At 33.5% G+C, this 22,111-nt stretch overlaps 1 protein-coding gene across 1 annotated transcript; it reads left to right on the top strand.

Annotated features, from left to right (window-relative positions):
• Positions 1–1,161: 1,161 nt before the first annotated feature.
• LOC149388517 (uncharacterized) lies at positions 1,162–21,443 on the top strand. The gene is made up of 5 exons (XM_089622455.1): positions 1,162–1,234; positions 1,838–1,917; positions 20,969–21,087; positions 21,170–21,246; positions 21,366–21,443. Exons 1-5 carry the CDS (start codon positions 1,162–1,164, stop codon positions 21,389–21,391), a joined length of 375 nt encoding a protein of 124 aa, XP_089478581.1. The 3' UTR covers positions 21,392–21,443.
• Positions 21,444–22,111: the final 668 nt, after the last annotated feature.

The following is a 22,111-nucleotide window of genomic DNA, read 5'->3' on the forward strand; positions in this document are numbered from 1 at the left end:
CATTTTTCTCCTTAAAATTTCCATCCTTACCTATGCCTAGCCAAGGTAGTTTGAGTTCGAAACAAATTATAGCATTTGAATCTAAACCACATGTGACAAAGAAAAAAAATTGAGCATAGAGAAAAAATAATTGAAGATCCGAATGAAAACAAATACAAAATCAGACCTATACTTTGACATCAAGTGGAGATGTATTTACTATCAAAATCAGACTTATATGGGATCCCGATCAATACATGAGATATACGAAATAACTATATTATAAAAAAATGGTACATAAATTTTGTCACATGCAATCCGGATAGTGGGATGAAGCTTGGATCGCCGGTCAGTCTCATTTAGTACCATTTAGTGTTTTTTTTTCAATTTATGATTTTTCTGCTTAGGTAATTTACTTTATTTGAATAATTAGTAAAAAAAAATTAAAAATAAAATATAGTACTACGCGACGCGTGAATTATTTCTAACAATGAGCAAATGAATTATCTGACATAGTACTACGCGTAGCGTTATTATAATCATAGTACATATTTTCTAGATTAATTATTAGGTCTCAGAGATGACAGAAGAGTGAGTGAGTGTGTGTACTATAAGAACATGAAAGTAACGTTAGCAATTGAAAATTGTTGAAATTAATACAAAACAGAATAGATATGTATATATGTCCACACTGCAACTGCTTTCATAGGGTAGATTTTTTTTTCTTCTTTTTTCTCAGCTGAAATATGATATATCAGCGTCCCTATCGACAAATATTATTGAATATTCTGGCACAAAAGAGAGAGGGTTTTTTAAGGTCCACCAATTTAGGGTATGTCTCTTATCAAATTGGAAAGCAAGTGGTTTGGTTGGAGTTTTGTCTTGTGAGGATGGCCAATCAGAGAGACAGAGCTTAGAAGTGGATTAATTGCGAAGAGCGACACTGCTTAGGCTCAGTAGTTATGGATGACTCTATTCAATGAAAGTTTGTAGTTATATATATATATATATATATATATATATATATATATATATATATATAAACTTCTCTTCACTTGTAACGAGTGGTGACTGAAATTAAAAAAGTTGACAAACGTGACCTATTTTCTAGGTCAAAATCGCCATACGATGTGATTATATATTTAAATTCATCTTGTTTACTATATATCAACTCCAGTAGTTATGGATGTCTTGTACCCGACGGTTATGCCGAGCACCCGAGGAACAACCACCAACTACATATGTTCTGGGAGCGGTTATTTTATAACTATCAAAACGTCTATAAATAAAAGAGAAGCTCACCGAAAAAGGACACTTCATTTTTTTTCACGTACAAAATCTTACCTAATTACTTAGAATTATCGAGACTGCGTTCTCGATACCAAGTTGTACTAATTTTACTTGTCAACAATAACATAATTAAACATGAATTCAAAAGTCTTGAAGAAACAAATAGGAAATTAAGTCTCAACAAATAAAACAGTGAATTTAAAAGGATCTCGGCTTAGGCGGTCGCGCGAGGGGTCTTCTCGGTCTTGCGGCCACTCTTGGACTCCTAGTAAAAACAGAAAATAACGGTAAGATTTAAAAACAATAATCAATTGAGGGATTATAATTTCAAGATTCAACTTTTCTGCAAGAGAAAATGTAAGAAATTTTACATGGTCAGATTAGGCAAAATTGAAAGAGGTAATTGGTGGATCTTAAAAGCATATTGGATTTGTAATGCTCTCCTTGAAGTGTCTAGCCTCGACGAAAGCGTTATATGATTATATTTCTACACCACGTGAACGTGAAGATGTGTTACAAGAAAATAAAAATTATAATTAATTTGATGTTATTATAATTATTTTTTTAGGTGTGAGAAACCATCTCGTCTACGAGGCAACTCAGCATTTGATGGAGAAGCTTGCTGTTGATGCCTTCGAAATAGCCATAGTTTGTTTGTGGTTTAATTTGTTAATTTTTTTTAAAAAATTATTATTACTATTTTGTGGTTGTTTGTGCGAATTTTTAACGATTTCTGATTGAAGCATTACTAAAACAAAAATGAAAAACGCTTGGGTTATTTATTTATTTATTTTGTTTTTTTTTTTTGGGTTTTTAGACATCAAATTGTGGCTTTCACTCTGTTTATTATGATATACCTAATTCCTTCTATTTTCAATTTTCTTACGCAAAAAAAAAAAAAAAAAAGTCAAGATATACCCTTTGGCTTTTTAGCATTAGGCAAAGTGTTTGAAAAAAGAAGAAACAGTTGTTTTTTTTTTTTAGTAAGAAAATCGAAAATTTAAAGGAATAAATATCTTATCTTAAGTAAATATAAACAGGGAAAATATATATAACGGACTCAATTCCAAATAAGTGAAGCGTTTCATTTTTTCTTCTCCACTCTTTGATTTTTCCAAGACCAAGGGAACAAATAAGGTGCTACTGATACATTACTTAAGTCATATGGTACTCAATAAATGAAACATTTTCAAAATCACTTACCCTGGTCCAACGATAACGCCGAGCAACGTCCCGAACGCTTTTGTCGTCAAACTCAGCCGCGACCTTCACGTACTGCTCGATGGTGGGTTGAGTACCATACCTAGAACACACAGAGAAAATCAACACATGAAACTATGAAGCTAAATGATACTGATAATGATAATAAGAATGTATATATAACAAATGACATACTTCAGCATCTCTCTCTCCAGCTGGATCTGCTCTTCAGCAGACCACTGGACCACCTCATCGCCGCTCGTCAACAGCCCCGTACACTACTACAAATTAACATATTAGATGCGGAAGGGTATTAGGTGCGACATGTCGCACCTAAGCACATATTAGGTGCGACATGTCGCACCAGATAATCTTCCAAGCGACTAAAAATTTCGCTGATGATTAGTGCTATCCGGTGCGACTTTGTCGTACCCGATATGATAATGTCGCACTTGATACTATTGGGTGCGACAGTTGTCGCACCTAATACAATTAGATGCGACAAGTGTCGCACCTAATGGGTTTAAAAATTTAAAACGGTCAGAAATTCCCACCGAATATTTTTGGTTCTGGAATTTCACATTGGGTGCGACACTGATGACTATTAGGTGCGACAGTGTCGCACCTAATAGTTTTAGGGTATTTTAAATACCCGAGCGTCTTCTTCCTCGCCCAAACCACCTCTCTCTCTCTCTAACTCTCTCTCTCTCTCTCCGACGCTCGTTCTTCTTCCTCCGCCGTGACCTCCCCCGCCGCCGTGACCTCTTCGTCGTCCTCCTCCAAGGTACGTCTCTCTCTCTCTCTCTCTCTCTCTCTCTCTCTCTCTCTCTCTATCTATCTATCTATCTCTCTATCTCTCTCTTATTCTCTGTGTCTCCGACTTGCATGTCGTCCCCCGCGCCGCCCGTGACCACCTCGGCTCAGTCCGGTCATCCCCCGCCGCCCGTGACCTCCCCGCCGCCCGTGCGCCTCTCTGCCGCTGTGACCTCACCCGCACCGTGACGTACGTCTCTCTCTCTCTCTCTCTCTCTCTCTCTCTCTCTCTCTCTCTCTCTTATTTCTGTCTTTCTCCGACCTGCAGGTCGTCCCCCGTCGCCCGTGACCACCTCGGCTCAGCCCGGTCGTCCCCCGCCGTCCGTGACCATCCCTCGACTCAGCCCGGTCCTCCCCCCGTACCCGCTGCCACCCTAACAGCCCTCGGCCCGCCCTCGGCCCACCCGCTGCCGCCCAAATAGCCCTCGGCCCTCTCTTGGCTCAGCCCCGGCCTCGCGTTTAGCTCGTCGCCTCGTCGTCGTCTCGGAAAAGGTTAGATTAGAAATGGATTGAAATTATGTGTTTGAAATGGATTGAAATTAATTAGTAAGTTATATGAAAATAGTAATATGTTAGATTAGAAATGGATTGAAATTATGTGTTTGATGTGGATAAATGTTTAGTTAATTAGTAATTTTGAAATGGATTGAAATTAATTAGTAATATATATGAAAATAGTAATATGTTTAGTTAATTAATTAATTAATATTGAAATTGAATTTGAAATGGATATATGTTTAAATTAGAATATTGAGTTAAATGGTTGAAATTAAAATGAATAAATGTTGAAATTGGAATGTTGAGTTAAATTGTTATATGTTGAAATTAGAAAGTTGAATTGGAATATTGAAATGGATATTCGTGTGTTAATTAGTTAATTAGTATCATATGTAGTTAGATTAATTACTAATATATTTTAAAATGATTAGTAATAGGATAGACCTGGTTGGTTATATTAATATGCAATATATATGTGATTCATATTTTTTCGTTGAAAAATTACAGCGAAGAGAAGATGGGAGTATAGGCTCGGCTTTAGCGATATGGTCAGAAAAACACCATGACGCTAAGGGATCGTGGACGACGGACTTCGCGAAGACGCAATACGTAAGTTAATTTTTTTATTTACTATATTTAATTACTTTATTTCTTCTTATCTGATAAGTTTTTTGTGGTTTTATTTTGAAGGATCAAATCACCGCCCAGACGATAGATATTATGCGGCAAGCGGCGGAGCAAAACGCTGTGATCTCCCAAGAAGATGCGGAGATGTACGCGATGCGCGATGTTTTGGGAGTACGCAGAGACTGTGAAGTCGGTTTAGGGCCTTCGATCCCAAGGTCATCGTTGGGTGTTGTCCAAACGCTAGATAGAGGCTCGTCAAGTTCGTCATCTCAGACCGATCCATTGGTTGCCAAGATGCGAGCTCAGATGGATGCCCAACAAGCCGAGCTGCAAGTGATGCGGCAACAGATCGCCTTCCTCGGCCAGCAGCACAACCAGCCTCCCACGACTCCTCAACCTCCGCCTGCATCGCAACCAGGTGGGACGGATCATCAAATTCCAGGTTCCACGCCGGGTTCTACGCCTGGTTCTATGGATTACTTGCGAGACCGTCATTACGGAAGCGGCGGAATGAGCGGCAGCGCGTCAGGCAGCGGTGGACGAGGACGCGGAAGCGGTTCTCGAAGTTCTGGCAACTTATTCGGTAGAGGAAATTCTACTATCGATAAGTTTTATAGGAAAAAAAATTAGGAATTCATTTTTTTCGCTTTTTTTTTTGTAAGAATTTGTATTTTTAATTAAGAATTCTATTTTCAGAATATTATTTCTAATACATTTAGAATTTTGTTAATTAATTTTTATTTAATTTTAAATGAATTTTAATTTACTTTTTTAATTTTGAATTTTTTTTTAATTTAAAAAACATATTCGGTGCGACATTGTCGCACCAAATATCATGGCGGGAACGTCATTAGGTGCGACACTGTCGCACCTGATATGAATTTACCCGCCAATTTTATAAAATTTGGCAGGAAAATAACTTGAGCATTAGGTGCGGTAAGTCGCACCTGTAAATGTCGCACCTAAAGGGGTACTTATTAGGTGCGACATGTCGCACCCAATACCTTCTGCGACGGGTTATCCGGTGCGACGCTGTCGCACCCAATGTCGCACCTAATAAACTTTTAGGTGCGACATTTTAAGCATTGGGTGCGACATTCGTCGCACCGGATAACGTATTTTGTCATAGTGGTAACTGAATCGATTTGGAGCCATTTCGAACATTCTTTTCCACCACGATAGCCCATCGCCAAAGTGTATAGAGAGTAAGAGAGAAAGAGAGTTTCTTTTGACAACGCAATAGAAGTAGTGTGAAGAGAGTGTTTCTTCGACAATTTAAATAGAATGTATGTGGGTGTGTGAGAGAGATTTTTTTTACCGAGGGGTGATAATAAAGAGAGAAAATTACTCTACTAACATATTTATGTGAGTCTACATATGTGAGTCTAACATATTTTTATAAGTACCCTTATAAAAATTACCTACCCCTTCGTTGGTGTATATATGTGAGTCTCTACTAACATATTTATTATGATGGACGGACACGTGTGAGCTTTCACCAACCCTAGCTAGCTTATGTAGCCTATTCCTCACAGTCTGAAGCACAGCAGCGAGATGGATGGACGCAAACCTCTTTGCTCTCATTTTATGTCATTATTTATTTATATATATATATATATTGTTGAGAAATAATAAAACTGATGTCCCCATGTAATAATTACCAACCCTAGCTAGCTTATGTAGCCTATTCCTCACAGTCTCATCACATATAATATATATAATTACATTACATACACACACTCGCACGCAAGCGATCGATGTTAAGTTGAGGTTTGCCATATGCCATGCCTCTTGGCTGTCGCTCCATCACCTCCAAGTCCAAACCACCGCACCTTAACCCTATAAAACCGACTTCTCACATTATTGTATTCGCATATCGCATGTTCAGCTTGCTTTTCAAAATTAATACATACGGGAGGCCTTAATTAATATACTAATAAAATAATTATAAATGAGGGATGCAAAAAACAAAAGAGCAAGTGTTTGTGCGAGAGATTAGTGGTCCTAATGATTCGTAGGTATAGGTGAATAAAGGCAGGGACAGAGGAGGATTTCCAAGTGGCGGTTTCTAACATTTCTTTAAAAAAAAAAAAAAAAAAAATTGTTCATCCGAGGAAATTTTATGATTTCTTTCATATTTTTATTCCTGAAAAAAATATTTTATTCCGTTAGATATATGTTCACGAAAATAGTTTTCCTCCAACTATTGAGATTTACAGCAAGGTATTAAAGTAAAGTCTACCTACCTATTTTCCCTAAAAAAAAAAGTCTACCTACCTATTTTAATATAATTTAATGGAGAAGCATGCGTTTTTTATTTTATTTTTTGGGAGCAAGAAAACGTTAACCATGGTGAAGTATTAGACAGAGAACACAAGTACACAACAGTCAACACTCTCTGTTTGGTGTTTGTCAAACAGTTGCTATACTCTCAAATTCAATGGTCCCCAAAAAACAAACAAAATCCAATAGTTTCTCACTCATCTCATCTCTATCTCAGATTCTGAAATTCTCAAAAACCCAACTCACACTGAGAATAAAATACTTCTACACTCAAGTGTCAAAATACAAATGATGGCTACACAAATAAAAGTATCTAGATGATTTTATATCCGGGTTTATTTTACTCTTTAAATCACATATTTTCATAATCTATTAGTTTCTTTAGCAAAATCTAAACTATGCGTACTCATCACTTACAAGACTTACAAGTTACAAAAGAAAAAAAGTGCGCAAGTACTTCACTACTTTACCGGTCAATAAAAACTAATATAAATATAAAAAAGGAAGAAAAAAAAAACTATAGTTATATATGAAGACATAATTTCTCCTCATTTTCGGAGCTGCACTACATTCATGGCTTCTTAAAGAGAAGCAAACGACCAACAAAACTATAGTTTTCATTTTAAAGTCCATGTTGTTATCTAACTAAAACATTGAAAAGCCATTTCTCTCACTTATTTATATTATGTTTGGTGTATATCTGCCAGCCTCGATCAGCCATAGCTAATGAGATAACCATAAAATGAGTTAAGATATATATGCCTTTGTAGATATTAATTAATATTGTCTGTATTTTCATTCAATGAGACATTTATTTCCCATATTGATGAAGTGATAAGGTTTCACCATAATACAACAATTCATAGCATATAACGGGAAGAGAAACAAATAGAAAAGGGTTTGCAATGTAATACACTGTATTTATAAGCATGTTCAATGTTAACACATATTCATTGTTATATCATTGGTCAATTCATTTCACTATCAAATAGTCAAAAGTGATGACAACATTTTAGTTTCTTAATATTAACTAATATGCATTAAAGCTTAGTGGAAAATAACAAACTACATCACTATTCATTTATAGAGTGCAAATTGGCATATAAATATATTTTGATGTAGACCGTAGAGTGCTGTTTGGAACAGTCAGTCATAAATAACAAAATTAAATTTACGGATTAAAGAGAATGCGGCGACCACATAACGGCCACAATTACGGTGGGAGAAAATGACGAAAAAACATGAAGAATTTTTTTTAATAATTTATACGAGGAGGCACAGCCAAGACGTGGCGGAGGAAATTCCTGCCAAAGGGACGAGCGACGAAAGATGCGATGGAAGGAGATACGAGTCGTGTCGGATCTCATATTAGATCATGTGGACGCATTTATTGTAACATTAGTACCATCTGAAAAATAAACTAATATTCTAAAAAATTATATCGAGATTTTTTTTCCAGTATCCTGCGGAAAGTAGGACGGAATTGATATCATCATTCGTTCCCATTTCGTAATGTTGTAGTGTTTTTTTTAAGTTGTTTATGATTTTTGCTTATATAAAATACATTAAAATTGAATTAATTAGTAACAAACTAAAAGAAAATAAAAGTATGAACTCCTAGAATCGTAAAATATGGTACAAGAAATTTTCGATTCCGTGGAAAATGGTTTGGGAATTCATTGGTACCGTTTTTTATGATTTCGGGGGTTCCATTTTCCGCAAACTATGAGATGGATAAAGGGATCCTATTTCCTCGGTTCCATATATATGGCCAACTTTATGTATGATCAAGTGGGCCGGTAGAAGGAAGGTGGCTAATTAGCCGATTAATAATTTACCACCACGATCAAATAAAGTTTAGCTGATTATATATATAACCATGATTGGCGGTTAAACATAACGGTGCAGTTAAACTTAACCGATCATACTTTGGCTAAACCGACGCGCTATTAATAAGGGCTAGCGGTGTGAATATCCTATTTTTTCGTCAAAGACTTGGACAGTGTGTTTATTTGTTATTTTACTTCAACTTCGATAATAAATGTTTAGTACATATACCAACGGTATGTGTATGATTTTTTTTTTCATAAATGTAAATTTTTTTAGGGAATTTTTTTTTTCATTTTTGAAACTTAAGTCAAATCTATAATTTTGTATTTCGTTGGAGGACCAAACGTTTTTATGTCAAAGGCTTGGTGGGTGTTGTATCTATAATTTTATATTTTTATTAATGTAGTTTTTTATTTTATTTTTGTCATTTCAAGGATGTGTTGTTAAAACTTGAATCAAATTTCGAATCTATACTTTTGTTTTCCGTTGGATGACCAAATATTCCCTCGCGCATTTTTGTGACATTAGTTACAAGGATTAAGTATTTCAATAAAATAAACAGTGGATGAGAGAAAAAAAAGGGTCAAATGTGTGCAAAGGTAATAAAAATCTCTCACTATTTTCGTATACAATGCTCAAACACGAATATAAAGACGGTTAACTGTGAAAAAATCGTGGTACCTAGAATAGCCTAGTGGTAATTCCACACCACCTCCCGTGTGGTGGTCGTCGGTTCAATCTCCTCTGCAGCAAAGCTGCCTTAAAAAAAAAAAAAAAAAAAAAAAAAAAAAAAAAAAACTGTGAAAAAATCAATTGAGAGACGGGAAAAAGAAGAATCCGAACATTGATTTAACCTATAGGTCGGACTGTAGCGACATTGTCGACAATGACTCTATAGAATATAAAAAATCATTGATGGTAAAGTGATCGAGATTCAATAATAACATTAAAAGGAAAAAAAATCACGGCTTAAGATTTTGCCAAATTTTTTAAACATAAAATGAATCTTCCTAAAATATTTCAAAATTATATACCGACAAAGATTTCATAAAATATAGCACCAAATAATCACATAATTTATTTAGATTTTTGACATTCTTTGATTGCCACGCATGATCAAATAATGTCAAAGACCTGTGAATTAACAAACTTTTTAATATGATTTTTTTTTTTTTTTACAATTTGTTATATGATTTTTTTTGGTTCGCGGGGACTATGTCGTCGCTGATTCCTTGATATCATCAATAAATACATACGCATTTATTCTGCCTTAATTCCATGATTTGTTGTAATGATCACCATAGGATAAATAAATAAATCAGTTGCTGTTCCCAGGACAAGTCTCTGTAAAAATATTTTTATGAGTTAACATCCACCATATGCTAAACACTAAGTTAAAATAATAATTCATTTAAAAATGCCAAATTTTTTAAACATAAAATGAATCTTCCTAAAATATTTCAAAATTATATACCGACAAAGATTTCATAAAATATAGCACCAAATAATCACACAATTTATTTAGATTTTTGACATTCTTTGATTGCCACGCATGATCAAATAATGTCACAGACCTGTGAATTAACAAACTTTTTAATATGATTTTTTTTTTTTTTACAATTTGTTATATGATTTTTTTTGGTTCGCAGGGACTATGTCGTTGCTGATTCCTTGATATCATCAATAAATACATACGCATTTATTCTGCCTTATTTCCATGATTTGTTGTAATGATCACTATAGGATAAATAAATAAATCAGTTGCTGTTCCCAGGACAAGTCTCTGTAAAAATATTTTTATGAGTTAACATCCACCATATGCTAAACACTAAGTTAAAATAATAATTCATTTAAAAAATAAATCGTTATTAGTCTCATCTCATGAATCATTTTTCATTTTATCAATTTTCATTTTCTAAATAATTAATCAATAATTGCGATGACTTGCGTGTTGAAGAACAATAAATATAGGGGTTGGTGCACGTGCATTGCATTACATTTTCATTTACGTATCCCTTTAAAAAAAAATTTGCTTTGCAGTCAAACATTCATGAGACCTAATAACGTGAACGAAGCAAATATAAAGGTATACGAATATTTGCGTGGAAGAAACTATGGAAGAAATTATATTAATATATAACTTGTCAACAAACTCAACCACCGCATTACATTCACACAGTGGTCCAAAATGGCATTTTCAACTTTGATTTTGAGTACACTTCTGATTGAATACTCTCTTTTTTTTATCAACCCGTATGTGTGTGAATCAATGAGACAAGCTGTGACGAGGGATTCTCTTTTGTGTTGTCATCTCTTGGCAACGTGAGTGTTGTCATTGTAACATTAATTATTAACCTTATCTCTTTCTGAAAAAAAAAAAAAAAACTTATCTCTTGCAGCCTTTTTTTTTTTTTTACCTCAATGCTTTTATCTTCTGCCAACCGAATTTTTTTACATTTCATTCATGTTTCAAGACACATGAATGTGAACTAAAATAAATATCCACTTTCTATTCAAAAAGCCATGTTTAGGCATGAAACATTATATATAATACGACACCAATATATATATATATATATATATATATATATATATATATATATGTGTGTGTGTGTGTGTGTGTATATATTGAGCTAAAATAAAATTTCAGGAAAGGCAGATGTGTCTAAATTTATTTCATAAGGGTAAATTAAAATAATTATTTTATCATATGCTTAATTATTTCAACTCATTTAATTGTTCACTTGATTAAAAAATATGATTATAAGTATATACTTGTAATGTGTAAACATATAAGATATATGTATGTCTATGGAATTTATGTATGGTATTATATATGTATTTGTGTTATTATAAACCAAACCATTAAAAAAAAGGGAGAAATTGTCAAAATAGTCAACGTTATGTTTATTTTGTACAATAGTCGATAAACCACATAAACTCACTTGAAGAGATAATAATACCTTTCATTTAAATTGAAGAGTTACCGAATATAAATTAGTTAATAAAAATAAATAAATAAATGAAAAATATTACAATAAATAACTCTTTCATTAATATATTAAGAAATTCTCTAAAGATATTACGAGGTCTTCACCGACGATCTTCACCGTCGGTCCCAACTTGCGTAATTTTCTGCCGATCTTCACCGCTGATCTGTCTCGAACCGCCAATTCTCCGACGGGAGACACAGAGTCGCCGATTCTCCTACAAATAAATCGAAATTAATACGAATAAACATAAATAAACTGAATTAACATGAATTAATTACGAAATAAACTGAATTCATGCATTAACACGAATCAACACAAATTTTCTTACATATATCGGCGGCATGATGGTCGTCTCGCTACTGGTGCCGCAGATTTGTGTCAGTGCGTCCGGAGACCGTGCGAGTCTTAGCCCGCAGATCTTTGGCTCAAAATCAATGAAGGCAAAATGTCGTTCGTCGATTCGAATCCTTTGATCCATATAGTTTACGTCTTCACCGTTTGAATCCTTTATGGCAATCAGAACAGCCAACTTTGAGATTCTCCGAGAGCTCTCCGACGGAATTTTTCGCCGCCGCGATATAGGCTCCTCTCCTAGAAGATGAAGCCGAACAAAGGCTACGAATCGGTGGCGATCCGTGCCATCGCGGAGGAGCTCGGATCAGTCGCATAAATCTCGGATTGAATTCAAAATGAAACAAGCAGGAATTAATTGTACATGTATGTATAATATGCTCAGTTGGGAGATTTGTTAATCCTTTTTTTTCACCCAAATTTAATGTACTTAACAAGGTGGGAGATCTTTTGGTGGAGGAAAAACAGATTGATCTTTACCTTTCTAATTTTCCACAAATGCTGTTTTCAAACCCCAAAATTTAGTTGGAGAATCTTAATTGACCCCAAAATTAAAAAAAAAATGAAATTAAAAGAAAAAAAAAAAGGTTAAGGTGAGAGAAGCGAGTACGTGACTCGTTTATTTTCGAACCACAAAATCAAGCAGAGAGATCAGGCGGAACCAGATACTTTTGCAGCGTTTCTGATTTATTTTATCTATGTATTTTTGGAATGGAATAATAAATTTATGAAGAAAAATCTAATGCACTTTGGTATATATTGTATCCTTTTTCTTTTTCTAATTATTGTAGTCCTCTTAAAGTGCATAAAAGTAGCATATATATATGCATACATATATACATCAACATGATCGCACTTATAATAATAGAATTTATAGTGACGTTCGAGCAGACATATGATTGTTTTTGTTATATATACTATATATGCGTGAGTGATGTAACCTACGTCCCTTTATTAAAGAAAGAAATATTAATAGAATAATAATAAATTTTAACCATGTTTTGAATTTTTAGTTTGCAATATATATAAATTTCTCTTTGATTTTGATTTTCCTGATTAAATTATTGGGGCTACTAAGACCTTTGACATATCTTTTAGCCTATTACACAAGTCGCTCAAATGTGCAATAGACATCTAAATCTTCTCCACAATCATGTCGACTATTATTTTCCATAATTAAAATGAGACATTTCATGTATTATCGACTATTGTCTTATTTAATAAAAAAAATTAGATAACTTATTTAATAACTTTTATTTTTGGAAAGCTACGGTTATTTTATGATTGTGTTTTTTTTTTCAGCCCACCCAGCTACATCAGACTCAATCAGCTTTTTTTATTATGTCACTACTTCAGACACATAATTCACATGGCATATGGGAAAGCCCTTGGAATGTTGTTAAGGACAATAGTACATTTTGAAAAGAAAACACCCGATAGCATGGCATGGAAGGTTTATTTATTACAGCATAAAGCTGTTAAAATAAAAGTTACCTAAAGAGATAAAACATATAATATTAGTTTTTGTTGTTTCACTTTCACCCGTGAAAGGATCTGTACTGGTTTGATCTTGTGGCCTAATTCTAGATCCTTGTAAGGATTAATATCAAACACATAATTCACCCCGTGAAAGGATCATAAACACATAATATATTATGATCGTGTTTTTTTTTTCAGCCCACCCAGCTACATCAGACTCAATCAGCTTTTTTTTATTATGTCACTACTTCAGACACATAATTCACATGGCATATGGGAAAGCCCTTGGAATGTTGTTAAGGACTATAGTACATTTTGAAAAGAAAACACCCGATAGCATGGCATGGAAGGTTTATTTATTACAGCAGAAAGCTGTTAAAATAAAAGTTAGCTAAAGAGATAAAACATATAATATTAGTTTTTGTTGTTTCACTTTCACCCGTGAAAGGATCTGTACTGGTTTGATTTTGTGGCCTAATTCTAGATCCTTGTAAGGATTAATATCAAACACATAATTCACCCCGTGAAAGGATCATAAACACATACAACACTAGAGTAACAACAAGAGCTACACATATTACTTATTTAGACAATTACGTTAAAATTTTAGTCTAATTATCTAATAACTTAAAAAATAGTCTTAATTAAAACAAGATGTGTACGCCATTTTATTTATGCATGAACTAGACTATGATTTTCCTATTTTTATAAAGCATAATTTTAATTGAGCGTAAAAGTTATTTGACTATCTTTAAATAATATTAGGGTATGGAAAAATTGTATTCAATTTAGTGAAGTAAATACTCAAAATTTGAGATCTCACATGCAAATATATGATCGTGTAATGATTGATTGCTATATTGACGCAAAACCATGAAGAAACTTGGATTTGTCACGAAAGCAGATATATTTAAAGAGAATATTCTAGCTGTTATTAGCTTACAATATCTTTTAACACTTTTATTCATTTTCACTATTTTTAGTGGGGTTGTCTTTAAACACCAAAATATTTATTATTTTTCTAATAGTCAGATTTGGTTTAACATTTTAACTAAATTTGATATATCTAATTATATTTTAGATTGTCTAGATTAAGCAACTATCTTTAACAATATATATGAAAAAAAGATATATTCGGAAGTTGTATAATTACCTCTCTCTCGGATACCATTTAGATATTTCTAAAAAAAATAAAATGATACCATTTATATTTATTTCAAATGATTCTTTTCTAATTATTGAGAGGCGACTAAAGGAGGAGCTGGGTGGTGCAAAAGAAAAAAAAAATGCACTGACTTCATCCATGTGATCGACTGAATTAGCGTCTTCAATTGAACCAATAAGCACAATATTATTTCACGTCCTACTTGAACAACTACCACCAAATTCAGGAGTATATATATCCGTACCACCAAGTGCCAATTTGGGTGGAGTTACATAAGCAATATTGCCAACCTTTTCATTCAAGGACAAAAAGCATATGTTGGTGATGTTCGATGTCCAGTTGTGGAACTAGAGACTTTATGGACGTAAAGATCAACATAATTCAAGTGACTGAACATGTTATAAAACCAAAAACGCGTTTATTAAAAGGAACTCTTGTGTGCTTATTATACTTTCATCGCCATGTTTCATTAGTGAAGGCTAAATCGTAACTGTTTTACGTGTCTGTAATAACTAAGAATCTTAATTAACTTTTTTTTTTAATTAAGATTTACCAAATGATACTTGACATATGAACCTTTTTTTTTCCTAGGAGCTATATCAAATAATTATTGCTATTGGCTTTGCTAAAAGAGACGTCACTCAAAACGTCCTTATTTTTGACATCATAAAATTAAAGGATAAACAAAAAAATGGGACTATCAGTTTCAAATAGTGGAAAGAACTTTGAACAACAAACAAAAGAAAGAAGAAAAAAAAGTTGCGGAAAGGACTAATAGCTCGCAATACATGCAAATGCAAGTGTACATATATATATTTTTTTCATTATTACACAAGCGAGCGTACTATCTATTCCTTAAGGCATATTCTGCTACCCAAGATGTTCGAACTTGGAGAGATTTTAGAAATATACGCCCCTAATAAGAAATATATACTCGTCCGATTACAGCACATAAAATGAAGGGGCGTGAATGAAAACAAGTCAACTATGAAACTTTTATATCAATTTATTAATATTTTATAAAATAACTTAAAATAGTGGTTTATCGCAGAAATCAAGGAATAATCTCAATACTTACAGTTATAGTGGCGATATAGTAATTAAATATATTATATATAAATATAATAATTTTGGAGCCCATATCCAAGTATCCAACACAAGACAACGGAATTATAATCATATATTTCTGCCCAAAAAAAAACCAACAATAACTCCAACACAAAGACAAACATGATTTGACACCACCAGGACGTGCTTGTACAATCTATTGCAGATACCTAACTAGCTCGGTCACAGTGAGAGATTTATTTGACTGGGCTCAGCTTGCAAGATTTCTACAACTGTTGAAGAAAAAACAAAAACAAAAATGCTTGCAAGATTCGTTGCAGCCTATGAGCAGCTGATAGCTAGCTAGTTTCGTACCAGGCTTTATTAGAGATAAAGAAAAGCTTTCTACCATAGTTATTTCTTCCGGACATTTTTAGTAGAAACGTGTCGATATATAATAGGGGCTAAGCTTATAGCCATGCAAAATAAATAAAAAATAGCCATGCAGCTTAAAGAACGTTGCAAAGAACTTTCATTATACTTCCCGTACGATACGACCCTACAAAACCATGCGCATCTCGGAAATTATGTTATATATGGAAATATGCGATCAAAATTAACGAGCGTGTGTTTAAGGGGTCCATAAAATTTTATCCAACATTTCGTATTGGTAAATAAGAATTTATGCTATTTGGTCACATAGCTATAATTTGTAGGATTATGTTGCTGTGACCATAAATAGTCAATTTATTGTGATAATTTTATGGTAGTAAAAAACTTGCAGTAAAAATAGAGTACTGTTTTAGAGACTTTAAGTCTTAATTGACTAATTCCTAGTAAGTCTACGACTATATTATCAATATCTATATGCGCTATATATGTGTACATTGTTTTATATTGTTAATTTATTTATTTCAGAAAGTCTATTCTAAGTAATTCAATATAGACCGTCCCTTAAAATTATAGCTCAGTTATCTTGATATTAAAGATATATAGGCAAAACTCAAACGTAATTAGATAATTATTATATATATTTCTTAATAATTAGATAATCAGATTAAAATGTCAACGTAAGTGGTATAAATGAGTCATAAATCTAGCTTTTCGTTTATTAATTTTTTTTATGTCTGTATATTTATTATTTAAAATTTAATTTTTCTATCTATTCTGAATTATTTTTCTTGAAATCAAAGTAATTCTATTAATTAATTATAACGAACCTTTGAATAAAATAAACTATTACAATAAATCTTGCATATTAACAACCAAAATTTGTGTGATACCTAGTTTGATCTATTGGTAAATTTCACACCACCTTTAAAATATGGGTTATGGATTCAATCCCTACCGACAGCAAATTCTCTTTAACAAAAACATACAAATTTTTTATATCATAATATATGTCAAATGTTTTAATGTTGTATTGTTGATTTACAACATTGATGTTACAACTTGAGGATATAATGGTTTCGAATTAAAAAAAATTATATATTAACCTCAAATACCCTTACTTATTCTAAAGAATAATGACCCCATAATTTATTTTAAAAATAATTACAACTTATAACTTCAATAATAAATTTTTAATCGATCTTTTTTACTGGATATATAATAATAATAGATATTATCCCCAAGGGCTTAACTTGTGTGGCAAGACCTTCTGCCTGTGAAGTGACCTCTGCGAGAGGACAATGGTTCAATCCTAAAAAACGTATTATTGACGTTTGAATATTAGATTTTGTAATTTGTGCTTAAATGTTTAATGTAATTGATGATATGATGTATGATATAAAAATTGAATTATATTAAAAAAAAAAGTAATTATTAATAATCTACGATGTTACAAATTTATATTTAACCTCCCTGGAAAAAGTTCCTAACTTCATCTCATTTGAGAAAGACAAAACTTGACTTCACACGTGTGTTACACACGTGATCCAATATTCTTACACACTGATAGTACCTCTACATGAAGAAGAGATTATTCGTATTTTGTGAAATCAAGACGTTCTTCATTTTGAATAATGACATCGAGATATTTATAAATATTTTTTGATAACATTTCATTTTAATTTTATATAATACGTAGTAATTATCATCGACCACTTTTATCGTCGCTATACAATTAGCGACGAAGAAATCGTCGCTAAATGTTTTCGAATTTTGGCGAATTTTAAAGAGGGAAAAATCCCTCCCATTAAATTACAACGAAATGATTTAGCGACGATATTATCGTCGCTAAAACTCTATGATTCGTCGCTAAATGCCTGGTTATTTAAGTGCATTTAGCGACGAAATTTAATCATTGCTAAATGTCTTTAAATACCAGATCGCGAATCAGTTTCCCCATTTCGTTTTTCCTGACCTAAATCGAGTTTTTCTCTCAGTTTCGCCTCTCCCGCCGTTCGTCCGCCGTGTGCCCTCCTCCGCCGTGTGCCGCCGACGCCGTCGAAGCCGAAGTCGTCCTCTCTGGTAAGTCTCTCTCTCTCCTCAGTTCTCTCTCTCCTCACAGCTCTCTCCTTACCTCTCTCTCTCCCATTGCAGCTCCTCCGCCGCGCTCCGCCACTACTCCGCCGCTCCGTCGCCGACGCCGTAGCCGCTTCCCCGCCGACGCCGTCCTTGACCGCTTCCCCTTCTCTCTAGCCGCGCGCTCTCCCTCTGGCCGTGGATCAGTAAGTTTTTTTTAAAAAAAACTTTATATATATAATATATATATATATATATATTAGTTAGTTATAGAATTAATATATTAGTTATAAATTTATTTTAATTAGTTATATTTACATAATTTATATTTTTAGAATTATATATTTGTTATAAATTTTATAAATTATAAATGAATTAATTAGTTATAAATGAATTATATATTTGTTATAAATTTTATAAATATTGAAAATAGTTTAATTAGTTATATTTACATAATTTATATCTTTAGAATTATATATTTGTTATAAATTTTATAAATTATAAATGAATTAATTAGTTATAAATGAATTACATATTTGTTATAAATTTTATAAATATTGAAATTAGTTTTGTTTACACAAATATTTAAATTAGTTATAAATTTTAATATTAGTTATAAATATTTATATTTGGTAAAATTATGTAAAAACATGTAAAAACAATTAGTTAGTTTATGTAAATTAAATGGAATTGTATTTAATTGTTGTTAGAAATGATTAAAAATGTGATGGATTATGAATTTTAATAATCGAACCACTGAGGTTGGATTTATTGTTAGTTTTAGGATGTTTCTATGCAGGTTTTAAAGTTAAAGGCTTGATGTCGGGTTGTTAAGTTTATAGGGGAGGTTCTGCCGAAATTTCGGTAGGATCGTGAAATTATAAAAAAATCTGAAAACTACTAAATTTTGAAATGTTCAATCTATAGGTAAAATGAGTTATCCAAATAGGAATTGGATAATCGAGGACCAACGTTTGAGCATTGAGTTTGCGGCTGGCATGACAGAGTTCATGGCAATGGCCCGACAACACGTAAATTTCGAAGGACGAGTTAAGTGTCCATGCAAGAGGTGTAACAACGTGTTGATGCAAAAAATTCCTGATATAGAGAATCATCTCTTTATCAGAGGATTTAAGAGGAATTACACGAGGTGGAACTTTCACGGGGAGGAAGAAGATGACGTAATGCAGTATCAGACGAATTACAGAGGAGGAGGCGGGATGTTTGATGCTGTACACGATATCTTAGATCACAACGACGTAGACGGTGACGATGACAATATTGACCCGATTGCAGAATACCAGAGTGGACAGTTCGATGACCTTTTCAACGACCTGAACACAGAATTATGGCCGGGTTGTACGGAGTATTCGTCACTCTCCTTTGTTGTCACGTTGATGCATTTGAAAACGATGAACAAGTGGACGAATAAGTCGTTTAATCAGCTACTGAAAGTACTGAAAAAGTCTCATCCGATCGGCAACACGATTCCAGAGTCACACTACGAAGCAAAGGCGAAATTGCGTCGATTTGGTATGGGTTACGAGTCGATTCACGTCTGCAAACACGATTGCGCGTTGTTTTGGAAGGACAACGCCAATCTAGACGAGTGTCCAGTTTGTAATGAGAGCCGGTGGCTGAAGAAAGACGGTGGAAAAAAGTAGCGCATAAAGTGTTGCTCTACTTTCCACTGAAAGATCGACTTAAGCGACTGTACGCGAGTCGGCACACAGCTCTAGAGATGCAGTGGCACGAGAATGAACGCATTAAAGAGGATGGTGTACTGCGACATCCTGCAGACGGAGCAATGTGGAAGGAGATCGACCGAAAATATCCCACGTTTGCGGCAGAACCGAGGAACGTCCGGCTTGGACTTGCCGCCGATGGTTTCAACCCATTTGGTGACATGAGTTTATCGTACATTATGTGGCCGGTTGTCTTGACTGCGTACAATTTACCGCCGTGGTTGTGCATGAAAACATCGTACTTGATGTTAACATTGCTTATACCAGATCGTAGTGCGCCGGGAAAAGACATGGACGTTTTCTTACAACCGCTGATTGATGAGCTGAAGGAATTGTGGGAAACCGGTGTTGTGTTGAGAGATGGTTCGACCGGTGAGCTATTCAGGTTGTTTTCCGTACTTCTATGGACGGTGAATGATTTTCCAGCGAGAAGCAGTTTGTCGAGATGGAGTGGTTAAGGGTACCTTGCTTGTCCGACGTGTAACAACGACACACCATTTTTCAAGGCTCGAAAAAGTCGTCGCTAATTACCTGTTTCAAAATGACAAAAAAATTCCTGTCACGACATTTAGGGACGACATTATCGTCTCTAATATCGTCGGTAAATATTTAGCGACGAATAAATCGTCGCTAAATATATTTAGGCACGGACATTTAGCGACGATAATAATTGTCGCTAAAATCGTCGCTAAATACATTTAGCGACGATTCGCGGGTTATTACCGACGAAAAAAATCGTCGGTAAATGTTGTAATTGTTGTAGTGTTAAAATAAATACATTTTTAAAGGATTAAAATGTAGTGTTGTTTTAAATAAAGACTAAAATGTAAAATGAGAAAATTGAGAGTAATTTAGTTTTTAAACTCATAAAATCTTTCAAACTATATTCTAAATTTATATATGAAAATTACATATTAAAATTATATTACAAACTATATATGAAGAAGAACAAAAAAAAAGTGAACCACTGGAAGGAACATTTTCGTACCATTTTCACTTATTTTCGCTGGTCAACGGAAGAAATAATTCCTACCACGCTTTATCAGTGGAAGAAAAATTCCATTCCTTAAAATCGACCGGAAGGAATGGAATTCCACCCTATTTCCATTCCAAATGCACAGGTTTAAGCGGGACAGTATATTTAAGATTTTTTAAAAAATAATTGATAAGTGATGTCTTATATAAAAATAAATAAATAATAGGTAAAGACAGTGGCGAGGATAGTTGAAGGGGAAGCTGGGAAAGTGATATGCAATGAAGCAGCGAGGCTTAAACCTGCGTGCGTGATCATGGGCACCCGAGGCAGAACCTTAATCCAAAGGTTCATATTATTTAATTTATTAAACTATATATAATACTTTAGATAAATAAGTAATTAATATACTGTTTTGATTTTGTTACAGTGTACTACAGGGAAGCGTGAGCGAATATGTTTTCCACAACTGCAAATCAGCTCCTGTAGTTATTGTTCCTGGGAAAGGTAATTTTTTACTTCTCCTATTCTCAATTATGTATTTATTATTTGTATCACAACATAATTCATGGATTTTCATTTTGAGAGTTTTAATTCATTTTGTTTTGGTTGATGCTGAATTGCAGAAGCTGGTGATGAGTCTTTAGTCTAGTCGGAGCTCTGCTTTGTTTGTAATGAAGTCTATGTATTTTTTTTATATTTGTAGTAAGCTCCTAGTTTTTTTTTTGTGTTTTTTTTAATCTACGTTTTTTTTTTAAATTTTATGGCTCCTAGTTGTGTTGTAGTAATAGTGTTATATTCAGCGTCCAGATTTATGACCATTTTTCTCCTTAAAATTTCCATCCTTACCTATGCCTAGCCAAGGTAGTTTGAGTTCGAAACAAATTATAGCATTTGAATCTAAACCACATGTGACAAAGAAAAAAAATTGAGCATAGAGAAAAAATAATTGAAGATCCGAATGAAAACAAATACAAAATCAGACCTATACTTTGACATCAAGTGGAGATGTATTTACTATCAAAATCAGACTTATATGGGATCCCGATCAATACATGAGATATACGAAATAACTATATTATAAAAAAATGGTACATAAATTTTGTCACATGCAATCCGGATAGTGGGATGAAGCTTGGATCGCCGGTCAGTCTCATTTAGTACCATTTAGTGTTTTTTTTTCAATTTATGATTTTTCTGCTTAGGTAATTTACTTTATTTGAATAATTAGTAAAAAAAAATTAAAAATAAAATATAGTACTACGCGACGCGTGAATTATTTCTAACAATGAGCAAATGAATTATCTGACATAGTACTACGCGTAGCGTTATTATAATCATAGTACATATTTTCTAGATTAATTATTAGGTC

The sequence above is a fragment of the Urtica dioica genome, chromosome 8, assembly GCF_054948205.1.
Source record: "Urtica dioica subsp. dioica isolate 48M chromosome 8, U.dioica_male_clone48M_v1_H2, whole genome shotgun sequence".
Classification (NCBI taxonomy): domain Eukaryota; kingdom Viridiplantae; phylum Streptophyta; class Magnoliopsida; order Rosales; family Urticaceae; genus Urtica; species Urtica dioica.

Excerpts from the sequence above, each read along its gene's own strand:
- LOC149388517 (XM_089622455.1), top strand. The coding sequence starts at position 1,162 with ATGGATGTCTTGTACCCGACGGTTATGCCGAGCACCCGAGGAACAACC. Across the intron at positions 1,918-20,968 it reads ATGCCTTCGAAATAGCCATA|GTAAAGACAGTGGCGAGGAT; the intron begins GTTTGTTTGTGG and ends AATAAATAATAG. Across the intron at positions 21,088-21,169 it reads GGCAGAACCTTAATCCAAAG|TGTACTACAGGGAAGCGTGA; the intron begins GTTCATATTATT and ends ATTTTGTTACAG.